The sequence below is a fragment of the Natrix helvetica genome, assembly GCF_964273705.1.
Source record: "Natrix helvetica genome assembly, chromosome: Z".
Lineage (NCBI taxonomy): Eukaryota > Metazoa > Chordata > Lepidosauria > Squamata > Natricidae > Natrix > Natrix helvetica.
This window is the reverse complement of record NC_138554.1, coordinates 33,436,113-33,455,373: the sequence shown is the minus strand read 5'-3', so window position 1 is coordinate 33,455,373 and position 19,261 is coordinate 33,436,113. Positions and strand designations below refer to the sequence as shown.

The window sequence follows — 19,261 nt, the reverse complement described above, 5'->3', positions numbered from 1 at the left end:
CTTTTGTTACTGTTGTCAGTCTTGTTGACACACACATACATACCCATAACCACCAATGTATTGTGTGTGTGTGTGTGTGTGTGTCTCCATCTCTCCCTCCCTCCTCTCTCCTAGCAAATCTGAAAAAAGTCATTTTTCACTTTTTAGCAAGATTTTTAGAGTTTAATATTAATGAACATGCAATTATTTGAATTTAAAGCAGTGAAATGTAGCATCTCACTTGGTGGGCATGAAAGTCACCCTTGTGTCTTCAACTATGTCCTCAATAGAAAAAATGGGCAGTAAAAGGAGTTTCAGGGAGAATATAGTCAGCATTCCATGAAAGAAGAACAGTTCTTCTCATGTTGCTCTCAGACAGCAATAATTGATAAAGTAAGAGTGGTAAAGCACCTTGACTTCAGAAACTAGGACTACTGAATATAAAAGCAGGTCTATTTTATGAACTAAAGTGATAGATTAAATGTCAGCAGTGTCTGAGTATTAGATTCTTCTGTAATCCTTATGAAAGGTGACTGCACTGGTGACAGGGAGCGACAGGAACACATGCATCATGATACAAAATCTATGTTTCAGATATTTGCATCCGCTGTTTGTGGATTACACAAATCAGTTTGCATCCAACAGTCACATGTGTTGTGATTCTTTTAGTTACATGGATAAAAATGAATACCAATGCCTCTCATTATGTTTGGTTACCTGTTTTGATTTTTTTCTTATGCATCTGATAGATTTCTTCGTGCTGTTTCTCCAGACACCAAAGGTTAAAAGAAGAACTTGTTGATAATTTTTATCATCCTATAAGGAAGATAATTAAGATATTGGCCCTTCTGAGATCTGATTACATCCTTATCCCCCCCCCCTTTACAACTCAAAATCTTTTTTGATAGCAAATTCAAAAATTAATCAAAACTTTTTTAAAAAGGAAATGGACTTATTGACTCAGCTTTTTGTTCTTTTCAGCTGCTGCTCAATGTATTCCACGTCCCCAGGATCAATATCCAAACATTAATCAAGATCAGTATATCTCAAAGATTTTAAATTTCCTTTCCTACTGTGAACCTATTGGGGCTGTTTTGGTTTCTTTTGCTATATCATTGGCCTTTATCACAGGCTTGGTAATAATAGTTTTCATAAAGAAGAGGAACACACCCATTGCCCGGGCTAACAATCGGAATCTCAGTTGGGTTCTTCTTATCTCCTTACTACTTTCTTATCTTTGTTCCCTGCTTTTTATTAGCAAACCTGCTAAAGTGTCCTGCCTCCTTCAGCTAACAACTTTTGGCCTAATTTTTTCCATTGGGATTTCTTGTGTGTTGGCAAAAACGATCATTGTTATTCTGGCTTTCATGGCTACAAAACCAGGAAACAGGATTGCAAAATGGCTAGGACAAAAAGTGGCAAATGCCATTGTTGTTATTTGCTCCTTCATTGAAGTAGCTATTTGTGCTGCTTGGTTGTTTATCTCTCCTCCATTTCTACATCTTAACATGGATTCACCAACTGGGCAAATGGAAGTAGAATGCAGTGAAGACTCCATCAATATGTTCTATTATGTTCTGGGCTACCTGGCTTTTTTGGCCATCATCAGCTTTATTGTAGCTTTCCTATCCTGCAAATTACCAGACACTTTCAATGAAGCCAAGTTCATCACCTTTAGCATGCTGGTCTTTTGAAGTGTTTGGGTCTCCTTTATTCCAGTTTATCTGAGCATCACTGGGAAGAAGATTGTGATTGTGGAGGTTTTTGCTATCTTGGCCTCCAGCTCCAGCTTCCTAACTTGCATCTTTTCCCCAAAATGTTACATCATTATTTTCCAGCCTGATCTTATTACCAAAAAAAAAAATTTTTTTCACTGAAAAAAGGATCAATTAAACCAGAAGGCAAAACGTGGTTTTCTTTTTTTATTCTTTATATTTATCTTAGGACCTGCAAATTAATGTCAGCTAGGGATTATCATTGCTATAGTTTAATGTAGAGAATATTTAATGTAAGAGAATGAATTAGAAAAAGGGCTATATGATTTGTCCAACCATTACAAATAGGGTTATAAAAAGGTAAAGGTGTCTCTGCAGATTTTATTATGTTAGTCATTGCCACTATAGGTTGTAATGCTTAACTCTGTTTTGAAGGCCATTGAGACAGCATGTCCAAAAGACATTTTTGGGTTATGTGGCCATCCTGATATCACAGCGCACTATTACCTACCCACTGAAGTGGTACCTATTTATCTACTTGCATTTGTATGCTTTTGAACTGCTAGGTTGGCAGAAGTTGGAGTGAGTTTGGGAGCTCATCCTGTCACATGGAGCTCTGGTTTTGAAATCAGGCTCCCCACTTTCCTACCCAACAAGTCCCACAGTTTAACCACTGAGCCACTGCACCAACCATTACAAATAAGTGTTTTATTAAATCACTACCTATTATAGTATATTATCGTGAAGTTATTTTGGATCTGATTTGAGAAAAATGAATAAGTAAAGATGATGACATTAGAAAATCCAATTTATAGAAGTAAATGAAAGAAGCTAGATAATAGAAATAAGAGACCAGCAGAAGAAAACTATAAATTTGAAGAGCTGATAAATAAGAAATGTAAAGTGTATTTTGTCTTTTATAAACACACCTAATATTTATGTTATGTTTTTTTTTAAATTCACTTATTCTACTTCAATTTCTGTTTCAGATTTTATGGGACAAAGAGCTGCCTTTATTATTCCTTGTAGTATGGAATATTTAAAATCTCACTTCCAAAGTTGATAACAGATTTGTTCTGAAAACAGAAAACTATTTCACTAAAAAATGTATCATACAGTAATTTATTTATTTATTTATTTATTTATTTATTTATTTATTTGTTTGTTTGTTTGTTTGTTTGTTTGTTTGTTTGTTTATTATTTATTATTTATTATTTATTTATGGCAGAATTGTGAATAGCCTTGATATATGATACTGGATATTACAGATTTAAAGTGAACTTCCCACTGTGCAGTGGCTCTCAGTCATACAGTAATTTATTTATTTATTTATTTATTTATTTATTTATTTATTTATTTATTTATTTATTTATTTATTTATTTATTTATTTATTTATTTATTTATTTATTTATTTATTTATTTATTTATTTATTTATTTATTTATTTATTTATTTATTTATTTATTTATTTATTTATTTATTTATTTATTTATTTATTTATTTATTTATTTATTTATTTATTTATTTATTTATTTATTTATTTATTTATTTATTTATTTATTTATGGCAGAATTGTGAATAGCCTTGATATATGATACAGATTTAAAGTGAACTTCCCACTGTGCAGTGGCTCTGTCAAAATAATTTATATTGATAATGATCAAGTACAAAATTAAATGAATCACAAATTTTAAATAAAAAATAATAGGTCCCATATAACTTACCTACTCTTATGAAGATTTCTTTGGTTTATGTGAAACAATATTTACTGAGTGACCTCGGGGGAAATAGCAATATAAATCCATTGAGGAGGTTGAACAAGAAAACATTTGGCCTTTAGGATTCTTTCCAATGATAACAAAATAAAACATATGAAAATATTTTAAATCCTTGTAGAATTCCTTGAACATGGTATTTCAATAAGCCTGAAATTATGATGTCATAAATATTATTCATTCAAATTAGTGCTTAGTTGCAAACTGCAATATACAAAGATATTATTTTGATCTAGAAATCATGAAAAAATAATCTACTTACTATATTGGAAAAGTGCAAGTTTATTTACATATTTTTATCTTGCTATCTCTATTATATCATCATTTATTTTTATAATGAAAAAAATGAATAATTATTAGATAGAAGAGGAATTGCAAATAATTAAAATAGACATGCAAGTGCATTTCAGATTAAGAACATAAGTAGAGGATACTTTGGTCTTTGTTTTTTTAGGTCGAAGAATAAAAGTTTAGAACACTTCAACTTTATATAAATGTGTTATTCCAAAATTGCATGTTCAACAAATACTTTCTGGGCACTCAGAACCAGCGAACTAATGTGCTGAAGCTGACTAAGCTAAGGATGCTAGCCAGATGAATATGTGGTAGACAGAGGCAGAATTTTTTTTCTTCTTTTCCTCCCCAAAATCTAAGGTGCATCTTATACTCCAGAGTTTCTTATACTATGGGAAAATATGGTATTTTATTTCCCCCCAATTCCTGCTACATTATAGATATAGATTTAAAAACAGGAAAATATTCTATATGTCATAATTTATAATTTGTCTCACATTTATTCTACAATGTAGTGGATACAAATATTTCAAAATGCCTTACAACGTACATTGTAAAGAAATATTAATAGATATATAATATAAACAGACATACTAACACACAATAATGCCTATATACATTTGTCTGTTTGTATGCAACAAGTTTTTGTCTGTTAAGTTTGGTTATTTAGTGAATGAAGGCTAAAAATGTGAAGTAGAACATAAGACTGTGGTAGAGTATAACTAGGAAAATCATCTTACTGTAGAATGGAGAATTTGCCCTAGATAACAGTTACATTTCAGATAATAAAAGTACCTTCCCAATATCTTTAGGAAGCTATCACAGAGGCAGGCTGAATGTGATCCCAGTATTCTAAGAAAGAGTTTATTATTTTAAAATAATTTTATAATTGTGATTTCATGTACTGTAGGTGAAATCAAACAGGGAAAAAGCTACTAATATAATGAAAAAGTGAGTTGTTTCAAGTATAGAATCATAGGGCTGAAAGGGATCTTGGAGGTCTCAGAGATTAAAATCCTGAATCCAATTAATATGTTTTTCCCCCAATTTCAGCAAAGCCAAATCAAGGATAAATGGAAAAGACCAATGAAGGAGCCCAAAATGAAACAAAAGTTATGGAATTCATTCTTCTTGGCTTTCCTGGATCTCATTATCTAAAAATGTTCATCTTTATAATATTTCTTATCATGTACACTCTAACAATTTTAGGAAATGTTGCCATTATCATCATCGTAACTACAAATCAACGTCTCCATACTCCCATGTACTTCTTCCTTTGCAATCTTTCTTTTCTGGAAATTTGGTATACAACAGCCTGTGTACCAAAGACACTTGCCACCATTCTTGGATGGAATAGAACCATATCTTTCATTGGATGCATTATGCAGATGTACTTTGTTTTTGCCTTGGGTTGCACAGAATACTTCCTGCTATCTGTCATGGCTTACGACCGATATTTGGCAATATGTTATCCATTGCATTACAGCACCATCATGAACTTTCATTTGTCTAGCATGCTAGCAACTAGCTCTTGGCTTTGTGGGTTCATCATTATTTTCATACCAACTTTTCTGATTGCAAGGTTGACTTTCTGTGGACCCAATGTGATTAATCACTTCTATTGCAACATTGATTCCTGGATAATTCTGGCCTGCAGCAGTACCTATGGTGTTGAAATTGCAGCTTTTGTTATATCTCTCTTCATTATATTGGGATCCTGTATGATAACTCTACTTTCCTACATTTATATCATCTCTATCATCCTACGTATTCCTTCAGCCAAAGGGCAGCAAAAAGCATTTTCTACATGTTCCTCTCATCTTGCTGTTGTCATTATTTGGTATGGTTCCACTATTTTTCTCTTTGTTAAACCTTCTAAATGGACTTCTTTAGAAATGACCAAATTAGTGAACATTTTGAACACAGTTGTAACTCCCTTGCTGAATCCATTTATTTACACGCTAAGGAACAAAGAAGTAAAGGGGGCGTTTAGACATTCATTGCATTGGAATGGTTAATTTTTTGTAACCAACAAATAGAAATTAAAGTATGTCTATTTGTTGGCTACAAAAAACAGGTTTTTGTATAAAATGTTTCTGAAGAAAATCTATTGTGTGTCCTTGAAAATATATTTATCAGTATTAATGTAACTTCACTAAGATATTCAAACAAACCATAAATACTCAAGCATTGGTATTCATGTAGTTCCATTGAAATTTTTCCCCATTGTTCAATCTCTAATTCTTTAATAGTGTTTAACATGTTCTTTTATCTGTGTCTCTCCTCCACTATTTATAGACATCTGTGTATTAGAGAGAGATAAGTATTTTTCAGAGCATTAGCATTTTGCTCTTTCATTTTCAGTTTTTCCCCTATTACATTTGCATTCTTATACTCTTTCACCTTCCCAATTGACATACTGCATGGTGAATAAGCCAATTTAGTAGTGATTCATTACAGTAGGATATACATGGAAAATTACCTAAAGAAATAAGTTGAAGATCAAATGTATATTACAGAAAATAGCAGAAAATTAATCTAAGGAATTATACAATACTTTGAAGTGATAAAGCAAGGGGCTGTTTAGAGAAGAAGCAAATGTACTTGGTTCCATTCAGCTTTCCCACAATTTTGACCAGTCTCTCAGTCCCTGCTGCTGAAAAACACACCCACAGCATGATGCTGCCACCACTATGCTTCACTGTTGGGATCACATTGGGCAGGTAATAAACGGTGCCTGGTTAGCCCCAGATATAATGTTTTAAATTGAGGTTGAACAGTTCAATCTTAATTTCATCAGACTCGAGAATCTTCTCCTTGCAGTCTGAGAGTCCTTCAGGTTCTTTTTTGCAAACTCAAAGCAGGTTTGTATGTGTTTTGCACTGAGGAAAGACTTACATCTAGCCACTCTGCATAAAGCCAAGATCGGTGAAGCAACATGGTTGTCTTTCTGGAACTCTGTCCCATCTCCACACAGGATCTCTGGAGCACAATCAAGTTTATCCAATTGCAATTTTCACCTGATTACTCAGCTTGACCAGATGACCAGCTCTTGGAAGAATCATGGTTGTGCCAAACTTCTTCCATTTGAAAATTACGGTGTCCAGTGTTCTCTTAGGTGTCTAGTGTGCTCTGCAACTTCAGTGAAGCAGAAATTTAATTTAGCCTTCCCCAAATCTGTTCCTTGCAATAATCCTTGTTCTGAACACTGAAATGAATTTTTTTAACCTCATGGCTTTTGCCCTGCTACAGTATGCTTTGTCAATTGTGAGGCTTTCCATAGAGAGGTGTGTGCATTTCCAAACCATGTCCAATCAATTTAATTTACCACAGGTAGATTCCAATCAAGGTATAGAAACATGTCAGCAGTGATCAAGATAACTGTGAGGCACCTGAGGCTAAATTTCAAGTTTATTACAATAAGTGAATATTTACGCCAACATGATATTATAGCTTTTTTTCCTTTTTTATAAATTTCTAAAATTTTGTTCTCACTTTCATTAAAGTGTATTGAGTGTGAATTAATGAGATAGAGAAAAAGAATTTTAACAACTATATAATCAGACTGCTGCATAACAAAATTGACAAAAGTGTAGGGGTCTGAATACTTTCTGAATGCACTGTATAAAAAGCATGAGATGGTCTGGTCCTCAAAGAGGAAAATCTGTTTGAAATTATCAGTAAATGTGCAAGAGCATAACAATTTATCACTACATGCCTATAATTCTTTGATGAGCCAAGTAAAAAAAGAGGAAGAAAGAGTCTCAATTGCATGGTTTCAGCTGCCATCTTGACTTTTTTAACAACCATCATATATGTGTTTAGCTGCCCATCATAGCACTTTGAGATGGGCAGTCATATATATAGAAATAAATTAAATAAATACCTAAATTTCCCTGCCAGCAACTTTTTACATTCTAGGGAAATAGTGGAAACCCTTCTCAGCCAAGAACATTTACTTGAGATAAATCCAACTAGAGAATTACCTCCTAATTGAAGCATAGTCAATAAAAAATATGAATTAAGCCACAGCAAAGTTGAAAGAGTCTGAAGATGGGCCAAGAGCTATATGAAACTAAACTGAGGTAGACATGCAATCCTTGAACCCACTGCCCATCTTAATTCAGCAATCAGTGGCAACTACTGTTCTTTAGTACAGATAGTTCTTGACATAAGTGGGTCTTCATGTGACTGACCTGATTTTATAACCTTCTTGTTTTGTAGTGGTCAAGAGCCAATGCTGTGATTCTGAAGCAACTGCCATGGTAGTTAAGTGAGAACTGCAATCACTAAGTGAATCAAATATTCACTACGTGGCATTTTTGCAAAATAAATGCTTCTTTATGGCAAAGATGTGACTGCGGGAGACTGCAAATGGAGATTAATATGGGCTAGTTGCCAACTTCCAGAAATCTGATCACATTATCATAAGACAGGCAGAGTCAGAACTTCAGAACCAAGTTATAAGTACATTTTCAGGTGGCCCAACATAAATTCAAAATATCACTGTGACTTTTTATAACTTAAGAGCTGTGTGCATTGGCAGCTAGTTATACATGATCAAAAGACTGATCCTGAGCCCTAAAAGAAGCAAAGAAAATGAAAGATGAAATCCTGTGATTTTTAACAATAGCTATGGGACCCAGGTTGAGAAAATAAATACATTTGTATCTTGAAGGAACTGTATATTGGGAACTATGGAAACTAACATATTATAGCTCATATTCCTTCAAGTTGAGAACAGAAAACAGTGTCAGACCCAGTACTCCGTTGTTTTCAGAACTCAGGATACAGAATAACAGAGTTGGAAGGGACATTGGGTGTCTTCTAGTCCAACCTCCTTGTTCAAGTAGAAAATTCTATACATTTTCAGGCAAATGGTTGCCTAATCCATCTTAAAAATATGGAGTTCACCATTATATTAATATGCAATAGTAATTTAACTGAATTTAAGGAAGATGCAATACATTTGGGGTGCTGGGGAAAAAAATAAAGGCAAGAGTTAAACCAAATTGCATCTAACCCTGCACCCCCAAAACTCTTTAAAAAAATAAAATTCTAATATGCTCCTCTAAGAAAAACTTTGACAGTTCCTTTTTCTAGGGTCACCTCCACCCAGTCATTTGACATAAAACTTTAAGGAAATGGAATAAATTGCAGGACCCATTTTTTGCAAGTTTTTTTTCTCTTATTTGGTTGGGATGAAAATAATCATATAAAAATACTTTGATGTGAGTTAAATAATTTATATGTTAGGTACACCACTTGTATAGGTGTTCTTGCATAATGGTAAGTATAAGTATAATCTTTATTGTCATTGTGCTTAAATACAATGAAATTGGTTGCAATTAAAAAATAATTAATGGTTTTCTCTGGTTTCCAGAGATTAAGTTGTGATTATTAACATTCAAAGTTTTTCAGCAAATGTGCTAATTCCATACACACATTAAAATATTGAGAGTAAATAAATTAAAGACACATTTAACTTTAATTAAAGGATAGGATCATGCTTCAACATTCAGGTATCAGCTTTTCTCAACTTCCACTGGTATTTCCTTAAACATTGTTTCTTGATCCACCATGTTATTGACACAGGTACAATAGGAGTTTTTGCAGATAAGCTTCCTCAGAGCTTCTTTGACATCTTTATTTCTCAGACTGTAAATCATGGGGTTCATCATGGGGGTAATCACAGTGTATAGCAAAGAGAAGAGTTTATTGAGAATTGGAGACTGTTTGGCTGAAGGGGCTGCATAAATGGTACCTAGAGTGCCATAAAATAATGTCACTACAATGAGATGAGAAGAACATGTTGAGAATGCTTTCTGTTTCCCCTGGGCAGAGGGGATTTTAAGAATAGTAGAAATAATATTGACATAAGAAGCTACTGTGAGAAGAAAGGGACCTATAGTCACCATTGATGCTAAAATGAAGGTTGTTATCTCTGCAACATAAGGGTCAGAACAGGAAAGCTTTGTGACAGGAGCTAAATCACAGAAAAAATGATCAATTTCATTGGAGGCACAAAATGGCAAACTGAAAGTGAGTACAATGGGGGCTATAGAAGTCAGGAATCCACTTATCCAGGAACCAGCTGCCATCTGAAGACAGATTTTGATGTTCATGATAGATGTATAACGAAGTGGATTGCAGATGGCTAAGTAACGGTCATATGACATCACTGCCAAAAGGTAACATTCAATGACTGCCATAGACCCAAAGAAATAAAATTGAGTAACACAAGCAGAGAAGGAGATAGCTTCATGCATTGTTAAGAGTGTCCTCAGCATCTTTGGTATAATAGAAGTTGTGTACCAGATTTCAAGGAAGGAGAAATTTCCTAGAAAAAAATACATGGGAGTGTGGAGGCCTTGATTAGTTGACACAACAAGCAAAATGAGGATGTTACCAGATAAAGTTATTATGTATATAGCCAAGAATATCATAAAGAGGATGATCTGTAGACCATGAAGATTCCCAAATCCTAGGAGTATAAATTCCATGATGGAAGTTTCATTCCTCTGTCGTTCAGTAAACATCTAATGTAAATATATATATATATTAAAAATCATTAAAGAATTAAATCAGGTGAGGCTGGAACAAAATGTCAACTGAAGCAATTTAATAAGTAATTAACCATGAAACAAATAAATAAACAAATAAATACATTCAGCAATTAAAGTCAGACTATTCCAAGATGTTGTTCACAAAACTTAGCTAGGCAGCCAATTTAGATGAATCCGACCATCCTAGGGAGGGAGAGCTATTTTCAAGGCCACATTAGAAGCATCTGGTAGATAAGGTTGCTCAGGTCCATACTGCGATAGATTCTAGTTGTGCAGATTATATGGAGTTGAATAGGACCCAATGTGACTATATTGTATTGTTTATTTTGAAAGGTATTGAACTTGTTGGTCCTGGGGAAGTAAACAAAGTCCTTGAAACTGTAGAAATTGGATTATCTGTGTATTAGTTCAATGTACTTCTTGGCTGGTCAAGAGAGAGAGATTGATTGATTGATTGATTGATTGATTGATTGATTGATTTTGCCAAGATAACAATCAGGAAGAAAAAGGGGGAGGACCTGAGTAAAAGAAGCTAGAAAGGATCCACCCAAATTATCAGGTGATAAAAAGATATAAGATTTATATTTTCAGATTTCCCAGATTCTGATAATATAGCTTTATGATAAAATACAATTATCTCACATTGGTGTGTTTTCTGTCTGTCTACTTGGGAGGCTAACATAAGTATTAGAAATTTGGAAAGTCAAACCTCCTGCCTTCTCTTTTTAGCAATTGATTAGTTAGTGATGGAAAGGATTAGAAAATATTTTCTAAATAGTTTCTCTGCCCATTACTCCTCCCTCCTTTATTTGATCATGACATAGGCAGAAACTTTTCCTTTGTCTTCCAAGGTAATTCCAAATATTCCATTCAAGGAGAATATTTGTAGCTCAGAATTGAAATGAGGGGTCCTTGGTGCTTTCTGAATTTGATTGTTTTCTTGCAGATGTTTCATTATTCAAACTAGGTAACATAATCAGTGCTAATAAACTGAATTCCATTCCATTCTAAATAAACTGAAAGAAAACCCCACTTTTTATTAGTATAGATGATGTTGCCTTAATTTGGTTAACTATATTCTATATTCAAGAAAACAGCCATATTCAGAAAGCACTTCTAATAGTGGCTAAAAGTATCATTATTCATAGTTTTCTTTGGGATCAATTCAGGGGCAGAAATGAACACTCACAGCAGTGTATTCTTCTTTCCACTGAAGTTTGTTTCATTATATTGATGAGCAGAGTTCTAGGCCTCTGTCAGGTCCTATACAGTGTGACTTTTCAGAACTTTACTCTCTCCCAGTCCTATTTAATCTATCTGAAACTGCTGGGTTAGATACTCCACTGGCATAAGATCAGGTATTATCAGCACATTGATGATATTCAGATTACCATCAAAGTGATGCCATCAAGATTCTGTCTCAATACCTAAATAATTGTGGGAGTCTGGGTGGGGATGATCACATTTCAGTAAAGTCTAATAAGGATGAAAGGTTATGAGTTTTAAGTTTCCCTGATGATGATTTTCCATCCTTAGATCTTAACGGAATGGCACTCCCTTGGAGTGTGAACTGATACATAATTTGGGGACCTATTGGATGAACAACTCCTATTTTCCTTTATTTCTTTAAGAAATACATCCCATGATTTCCCAGCAATGTAATGACACTTCATAGGTTTTGCTATAATGGCCCATGTTTTGACATTGTACAACATGCAACAAAAAGGGGATGCCAGACATGGATTGAGTGATTTATGATTTATAGATTAGGTATTCATCAGTTAATGACTATAATTGGGACTGGGAACTCTGTCACTAAGTCACATGATCATAAAATAAAACAAAGCTCGCACAGAGAGGGCCTCCTCCAGGTGCTGTCCACTAGACAGTGTCGGGGGGCGGCGCCTAGGAGTAGAGCCTTCTCTGTGGCGGGCCCAGCCCTGTGGAATGACCTCCCTCCGGATATTAGGAATACCTCTGACCTCCGCTCCTTTCGTATTAAGCTTAAGACCCACCTATTCCAAGTAGCTGGCCTGGCTCAACTTTGATCTAACCATATCGCTCCTGACGGGTTTTTAATTGGGTATTTTAATTATATTTAATTATTTAGGGGTTTTTTAATCACTGTATTCTAATTGTTTTTTATTCATCAGCCGACCTCCTCCTTGTGTATGTCTCGGTATATGTCTCTGTTATATGTTTGTTTTGTCCACATATTTATTTCATATGTTTCATTGTACGCCGCCCCGAGTCCTTCGGGAGAGGGTGCGGCTAAGAAATAAATATTTATTTATTTATTATTATTAAAAAGTCACATAACTGTACAACTTAGATATGTGTGCAATGATAGCTCTGGCATTCCTGGTTGCAGGTGTTAAGTACATGGAATTATTTCTTCTGGCCAGGTGAAGATTGCAGATTGCAATTACATGATTTCTGGGATGCTGCAGTAGTTGTAACCTACCATTTTCCAATTTTCCAATCATCATTATTTGATCATGGGGACACTGCAATGGCTGCAATTTTGATTGACTGTAAGCCTCTTCATTCAGCACTATTATAACTGAATAGTCATTATAAATGAATAATCACTAACAAGGACTGTCTGTATTTGAATATATTAAAGCATATTAACACTGGATGCATAGCTAACTTCCCAGCAAATGATTACTCTTTTAAACTAAGGAACATACTTACACATAGATATATCAGTTTGTATCAATCATTGAATAAAGGTCATTAAGCTGTATGAAGAGTTTGAGAATAGCCAGCCCCTGACCCTTTGAGTGATCATTTTGGTCATACGTCCTTACCAAATACTTCCATTAAAATCAAAATAATGCCTCATTCCAGTTTATTTTTATGTTCTAGCTTGTGTTAGTGCACATATCAATCTTTCCGTCCATTTTTGGTACTATCTAATAGTTATCTGCATTTCTGCAAACCAGCTATAGTTTATCTCACAATCAACACAGATTTAGCAATTTACCTGATAAATTAATTGAAATCTAGATCAATGTATAGTCACAAATAAGTACTGAATGAGTACCCCCTTTCCCAGGAAATATTTACTCCTTTCTCCTTAACAGACCTTGCCTGAGTCTGGGCTAGCTCAAATTTTGCTGTTTGGAGATGTGAGAGTGAGAAAAAAATATCAAAATAGTATGAATCAGTGGCAAAATAACCTAAAAGGGCAAGAAATATTTTTAGCATATTTATTCTGTACAACATCCCAGAACATGCTTCCCTTTGGTTTAAAAAACCAAACTCTTGTTTTCCAGGATGGCTATCAGTCTTGCTATTAGCTAGTCATGCTTAGAAGACAATTACACAGATGCTGTTTAATACTGAAGTTGCAGCAGTCCATGTGGGCCATTCATTTGTGTAGTTGAAAAAAATAAAGACAGAAAACTGTTATTCGGTCCTAAGGTTTTACTGATTCAAATTTAAAATGTGGGAGGGGATTTTAAATGTCTTAAATGATCCCCCCCATAAACACTGGATTTATTTATTGTTAGAAGCAACTGTTAAAGTACAACCCAAACTCAAAGAAAAGCAACATTGTGTAACTCCATTCCTATACATAGAGAGAAATAAATCCTATTTATTTTTTACACGCATTAGAAGAAATATGCATACATTTCTACTGGAGAAAAAGAGAAAGAGAATGAGAGAGGGAGGGTAAGGATTGGGGAGGAACCTATTTTTTAATTGAAATGTGAACAAGATAATTCTAGTGTAATTTGTTTCTAGAAAAGAACTGCAATTTATGGAAAATCTAGTTTGACGGTGAAAGCATGAATGATATGCAAAGTGAGGGTATAGTTTCAACATAGGTATGGCTTTACTTTGAATTGGTGCCTTTTTACCATTGGTAGCAATTGAGTGACCTTGAAGACACTCAACACCATATAAGTTTAAATTCTAATATGGAAATCTGTTGTTGTGGGTGTAAACACAATACATCTTGATATCAATATTATTGAATTTAAAATTGCTGAAATTCAGAGAAGAGTTTTTTTTCCCCATTATGCTACTGTCTAGAATCCTAATGATTCACCTTTCCCCAATTGATAGGATTTGGTGAAATCAAAAATCCTGAGGGAAGATTGAGAAAAGTAATAAAAAGAGGAAAAAAGAAATTAAACATTCAAAGGAAGGAGTTAAATCAAAGTAATGTCAGGAATATCTTCCCAAATCATTTCCTTATTTGAGTCATTTTGCTTGCTTCAAAGTAAGTGTATTTTTTCTGATTAAGAAACTACAGGTACCAAGCAACTGTAAAATTTAAGAAGAGATCTCCAGAAGAAGTGTTACAAGGAAAAACATTATTAAGTTTATCTTACCTTCATACAAAATGTCTCAGCAATAAAATTTCCTGGTGACTTTCCTTTCTTATCTTCTAAGTGAAGTTCTCAGTAACCCATTACATCCATGAAAATCTCTGACCATAAAGATATATTTAGCTTTCCACTGATCTGTATTTTCCCATCTATTTTTTGGAGAAAAGCTAATTTTCTTAGCATTTCATTGACAAATGGAACACAAAAGTTTTCAGAGTTATCAGTATTGAGCATACTGGTCTGCATTGTCAAACTGGATTCTAGTGCAATGACCAAAAGTATTTCAAAAACATTAATGGTACAATTAATTTAATCCCAGTTGAGAACTGTTTCTAATTAGTGTCATATTGACCAAGTAAACTTTTTTGGGGGGGCGGAAGGAGAAAATAAACAGAAGAAATTTGATTGCTTCATAAAACTTTTTCAAAAAAGTTTACTTTATGAAGTATTATTACAATAGCATGAAATTACAACTGTTGGTCCAAGCTTGGAACAAGTAGGACTGGGTTGATATTAAATCCTTATAATGCTCTGAAAAGTTAATAATTAGCAAATTTAAAAGAATATAATTATTTATTGGCCAAGTGTAATTGGACACAAAAGGAATTTGGTGCATATGCTCTCAGTGTACATAAAAAGACAAGATACATTCATCAAGAATCATAAGGTATGACACTTAGTGATAACCACAGGGTACAAATAAGCAATCAGGAAACAATCAATATTAATATAAATCATAAGTACTGGACTATTAGCAAATGTGTGTTTGAGAAACTAATTTATCAAGAGCCCTAATTTTGAATCTTTGTTTGTGACTCTTGTGAAAATTTACTGGGTTGTTTTTGGACAGTGAACTTTCATGAGTGCATACCTTCAGATGATTGTGGTGAAAGGTAGAAGAGGAAGTCTACACACATTATTTCAATCTCTTCTGTTTTCCTTTATATGAGAAAGAGGAGAATAAGATGACCAGTAGGAGAGTCGATGGACTCAGTAATGAGGGTTGGGATTAGGTTGGGAATAGATCTAGCTATTAGATAGTTGCTAAAAATCAACACCAACATTTTATAATTAATTAACCTCTCTCTGTGTGTATACATATATGTTAACATATATGTATATGTACCATATTTTTCAAAGAATCTTTTTCCCTCAAAAAAGAGGATAAAAATCTGGGTGCATTTTATACACTGAATACAGCATTTTTTTGCCTCTCAAAAGCCCACCCCCTTCACCAAAACGGCCATGCATAGCCATTTTGCACCCAGGGAGGGCAGAAATGAGCAAAACATGGACTTTCCCCCCTCAATTTTGCCCCCCCCCCAATTTTGCCCCCCCAGGAGCACTCTATAAGCCCCCTAAAGGCTATCTATGCCCTTTTTTGACAAAAATCAGGGGCATTTTTGCAAAAAAAAAACGGCCCGATTTTTTATTGTTTTTGCCCCCCCCCCCGGAGCACTCTACAACCCTCCTAAAGGCTATTCATGCCCTTTTTTTAAAAAAAAAACGGACAGTTTTCATGAAAAATGGGCCATTTTGGAGAAGTTTGTAGATTGCAAAAACTTTTTTTAAAAATTTGCATCTTCAAAACCTTAGTGCCGGAATAGTGAACCTATGGCACTCATGCCACTGGTGGCACATGGAACCATTTGTCAGCACATGCAAGGTGTTGCCCTGTCAGCTGCCCAGTGCGCATGCGTGTGCTGGCAAGCTGACTTTAGCCTTTTTCTGAGCCCATTTTTTGCCTTCCCCAGTCTCCAGAAGGTTTATAGGAGTCTAGGACGGGTGAAAAGAGCCCCCCCCCCATCCGAGGCACTCCGGAGGCTTCAGGAAAGTTCCGGAACACAAAAAACTGGCCCTACGGGCAAACTGGAAGTTCAAGAATGGACTTCCAGTTTGCTCGTACGACCGGTTTAAACCCTCAGGAGCCTTCAGAGGCCTTCCGGACAAACCAGAAGTGACTTCTGGTTTGCTCATAAGGTTGGTTTTTGTCCTCCGGAGCTTCAGGGAAGCCTCCAGAAGGCCCCTGAAGGGGCTTAAACCGGCCCTAAGAGCAAACAAAAGTCTGTTCCTGAACATCCGGTTTGCCCGTAGGGCCGGTTGTTTGCACTGCCTTAGTGCATCTTATACTCCAGTGAGTCTTATACTCCAAAAAATACAGTATATGTATGTTTGTATGTATGTATGTACAGTATGTATGTGTGTGTGTGTCTGTATGTGTGTGTGTATTGCATTTGTGCTGGTAAATCAATAAAGGGAGACTATTGATCTATTTCAAGCAATTTAGCTCTCGTCAGCTAGCCATATCCTTACTGGGAATGGTAGAGATTTTCAGTCTTTGAGGTAGTGGTTATCCCAAAGGTGCTTTTTTGCAGGAGGCAACTGAATTTTCTTATTTCTTCTTTTAAGACATTTCGCTTCTCATCCAAGAAGTTTCTTCAGCTCTGACAGGAAAGTAAGGAATCAAAAAACAAGTCAAGTTGCCTCCTGAAAAAAAGCACCTTTGGGATAAAAGGGGATTGATAATTAATTTCTGATGTACTGAAAATGATAGCATGCAGCAATGTTCACCTTATACAAAACATGTTTGTGAAGGGTCATTTTCATTTTGGAACCTCTGATTGAACTCATTTTCTTGGAATATTCATTACAGTTTCTCAAAATGCCAATCATACCTACTGACAAAGGCACCAGGCGGGAATCCCAGTGGGACAAGTGGTATTCCACTGTGAAGGGTCCTTGACACACTCTATGTTTGGTTTTCTTGCACACATTTGATTAGACAAACTAGGTAACACAATCAGTGCTACATTGTGTTCCATTTGTTCAGACAATAATTATCTATATAAATGAACTGTGCACTTGATACCCAGATTTTAGGATCAGTTGTGAAACTATTTCTTCAATGAGTGAATGAATGACAACATTCTTACACCCTAATAATTGATTGCCTGTCTGAGCTTTCCTTTTAGATAAAAAATATGAATAGATCAAAATATTCCAAAGGAAAAAGGGTAAGAATAAACCTGTTCTTTCCATCCCCTCCCAGCCTTGTTAAGTGAGTCACAGAGTGATTGTTTTTTAAACATTTATTTAATGCTAACATATTTAAACATAGAGAGAAAAATAAATAGATAACAAATATATTCCACAATTGCTCCAGAATGAGGACATCAGCAATGCAACTTCATTGAAACGGTTCTGGAGATGTGGCTAGTTTAGGAATACTTTACTGCCAACTATAAGAGTTGAAATTCAACATTGCTGAACATTTAAAACATTTGTTTTAAAGATTTCTGAATCTTTTATATCAGTCAATAATTTATCAATCACCTGTGAAATACATTCTTCAAGACATCCCTAATGTCTTTGTTTCTTAATGTATAAATAAAAGGATTCAGAAGTGGGACCAAAATTACATTGAAGACACTTACTAACTTATTCTTTTCTAAAGAAATTTCTTTAGAAGGCTTGACAAAGAGGAACATGGTGGAACCATACCAAATGATCACAACAGCAAGGTGGGAAGAACATGTGGAAAAAGCTTTTTGTCGACCTTTGGTGGAAGGGATGTGTAGGATTGTGGAAATAATGTACATATAGGAAAGAAGGGTAATCATACAGGAGCCTATAACAACTATAATAGCCATGAAAAAAAATGTTAGCTCAATGAAACGTGTATCTGTACATGACAGTATGATCCAAGAATCAAGGTTACAATAGAAATTATTGATCACATTGGACCCACAGAAGGACAGTATTGTAACCATGTATGTGGGTATGCAAATAAGAAGGAAACTCCCCAGCCAACATCCAAGAGCTATCTTACAAGACAGGTTGGTAGTCATGATAGTGCTGTAATGCAAAGGATAACATATGGCCAAATATCTGTCATAAGCCATCACAGCTAATAGCAACTGTTCAGTGCATCCAAAAGAAAAAATGAAATATAACTGCAGAATGCAGCAAGAGAAAGATATACTTCTGCTTCCCCCTAGAAGGATGGCAAGGATCTTAGGGATGGAGGCTGTTGTAAACCATATTTCCAATAAAGCAAGATTGTAAAGGAAAATGTACATGGGAGTGTGGAGATGCTGATATGTTATTATGAGAAGGATGATGGAGAGATTTCCTAAGATGGTCAGAAGGTATATGATTAAAAAAATTATGAAGATGGAGAGCTGAAAATCTGGTGAGCCTGGGAAGCCAAGAAGAATAAATTCTGTAACCCTTGTGGTATTTAGTTGTCCATGGTTCAGCATTTCCATCTGAAATGGAAAAAAAAAATACCAAATTTATGAACAGAAGATTTCACTAAAATGTAACAGTACTAATAACAAGTCCTACAGAGCCAGGGCCTGCGGCTGATGCTTTGCAACGCAAGGTCTGTCACCAACAAGGCCCCCCTCATTAATGAGTTGATCTCAGAGGGGGAGCTAGACCTTGCAGGGATAACGGAGACCTGGTTGGGCCACGAGGGTGGTTTACCCCTCGTGGAAATGTGCCCACCGGGTTTCCGTGCATTCCATCAGCCTCGGGCCCTGGGTAAGGGTGGAGGGGTGGCGGTGGTTATGCGGGAATGTTTAGAG

General features: G+C 35.1%; 3 protein-coding genes across 3 annotated transcripts; 1 reads left to right on the top strand and 2 right to left on the bottom strand.

Annotated features, from left to right (window-relative positions):
• Positions 1–4,836: 4,836 nt before the first annotated feature.
• LOC309401486 (olfactory receptor 6F1-like) lies at positions 4,837–5,781 on the top strand (the record flags this gene model as incomplete). The annotated part of the gene is made up of 1 exon (XM_081970548.1): positions 4,837–5,781. One exon carries the CDS (start codon positions 4,837–4,839, stop codon positions 5,779–5,781), a length of 945 nt encoding a protein of 314 aa, XP_081826674.1.
• A 3,507-nt stretch (positions 5,782–9,288) lies between these two features.
• Positions 9,289–10,302, bottom strand: LOC309401485 (olfactory receptor 6F1-like; the record flags this gene model as incomplete). Its single annotated transcript, XM_081970547.1, has 1 exon — positions 9,289–10,302. The coding sequence occupies one exon, from the start codon at positions 10,300–10,302 to the stop codon at positions 9,289–9,291; it is 1,014 nt and encodes a 337-aa protein (XP_081826673.1).
• Positions 10,303–18,001: 7,699 nt separating this feature from the next.
• On the bottom strand, positions 18,002–18,934 carry LOC309401483 (olfactory receptor 6F1-like; the record flags this gene model as incomplete). The annotated part of the gene is made up of 1 exon (XM_081970545.1): positions 18,002–18,934. One exon carries the CDS (start codon positions 18,932–18,934, stop codon positions 18,002–18,004), a length of 933 nt encoding a protein of 310 aa, XP_081826671.1.
• Positions 18,935–19,261: the final 327 nt, after the last annotated feature.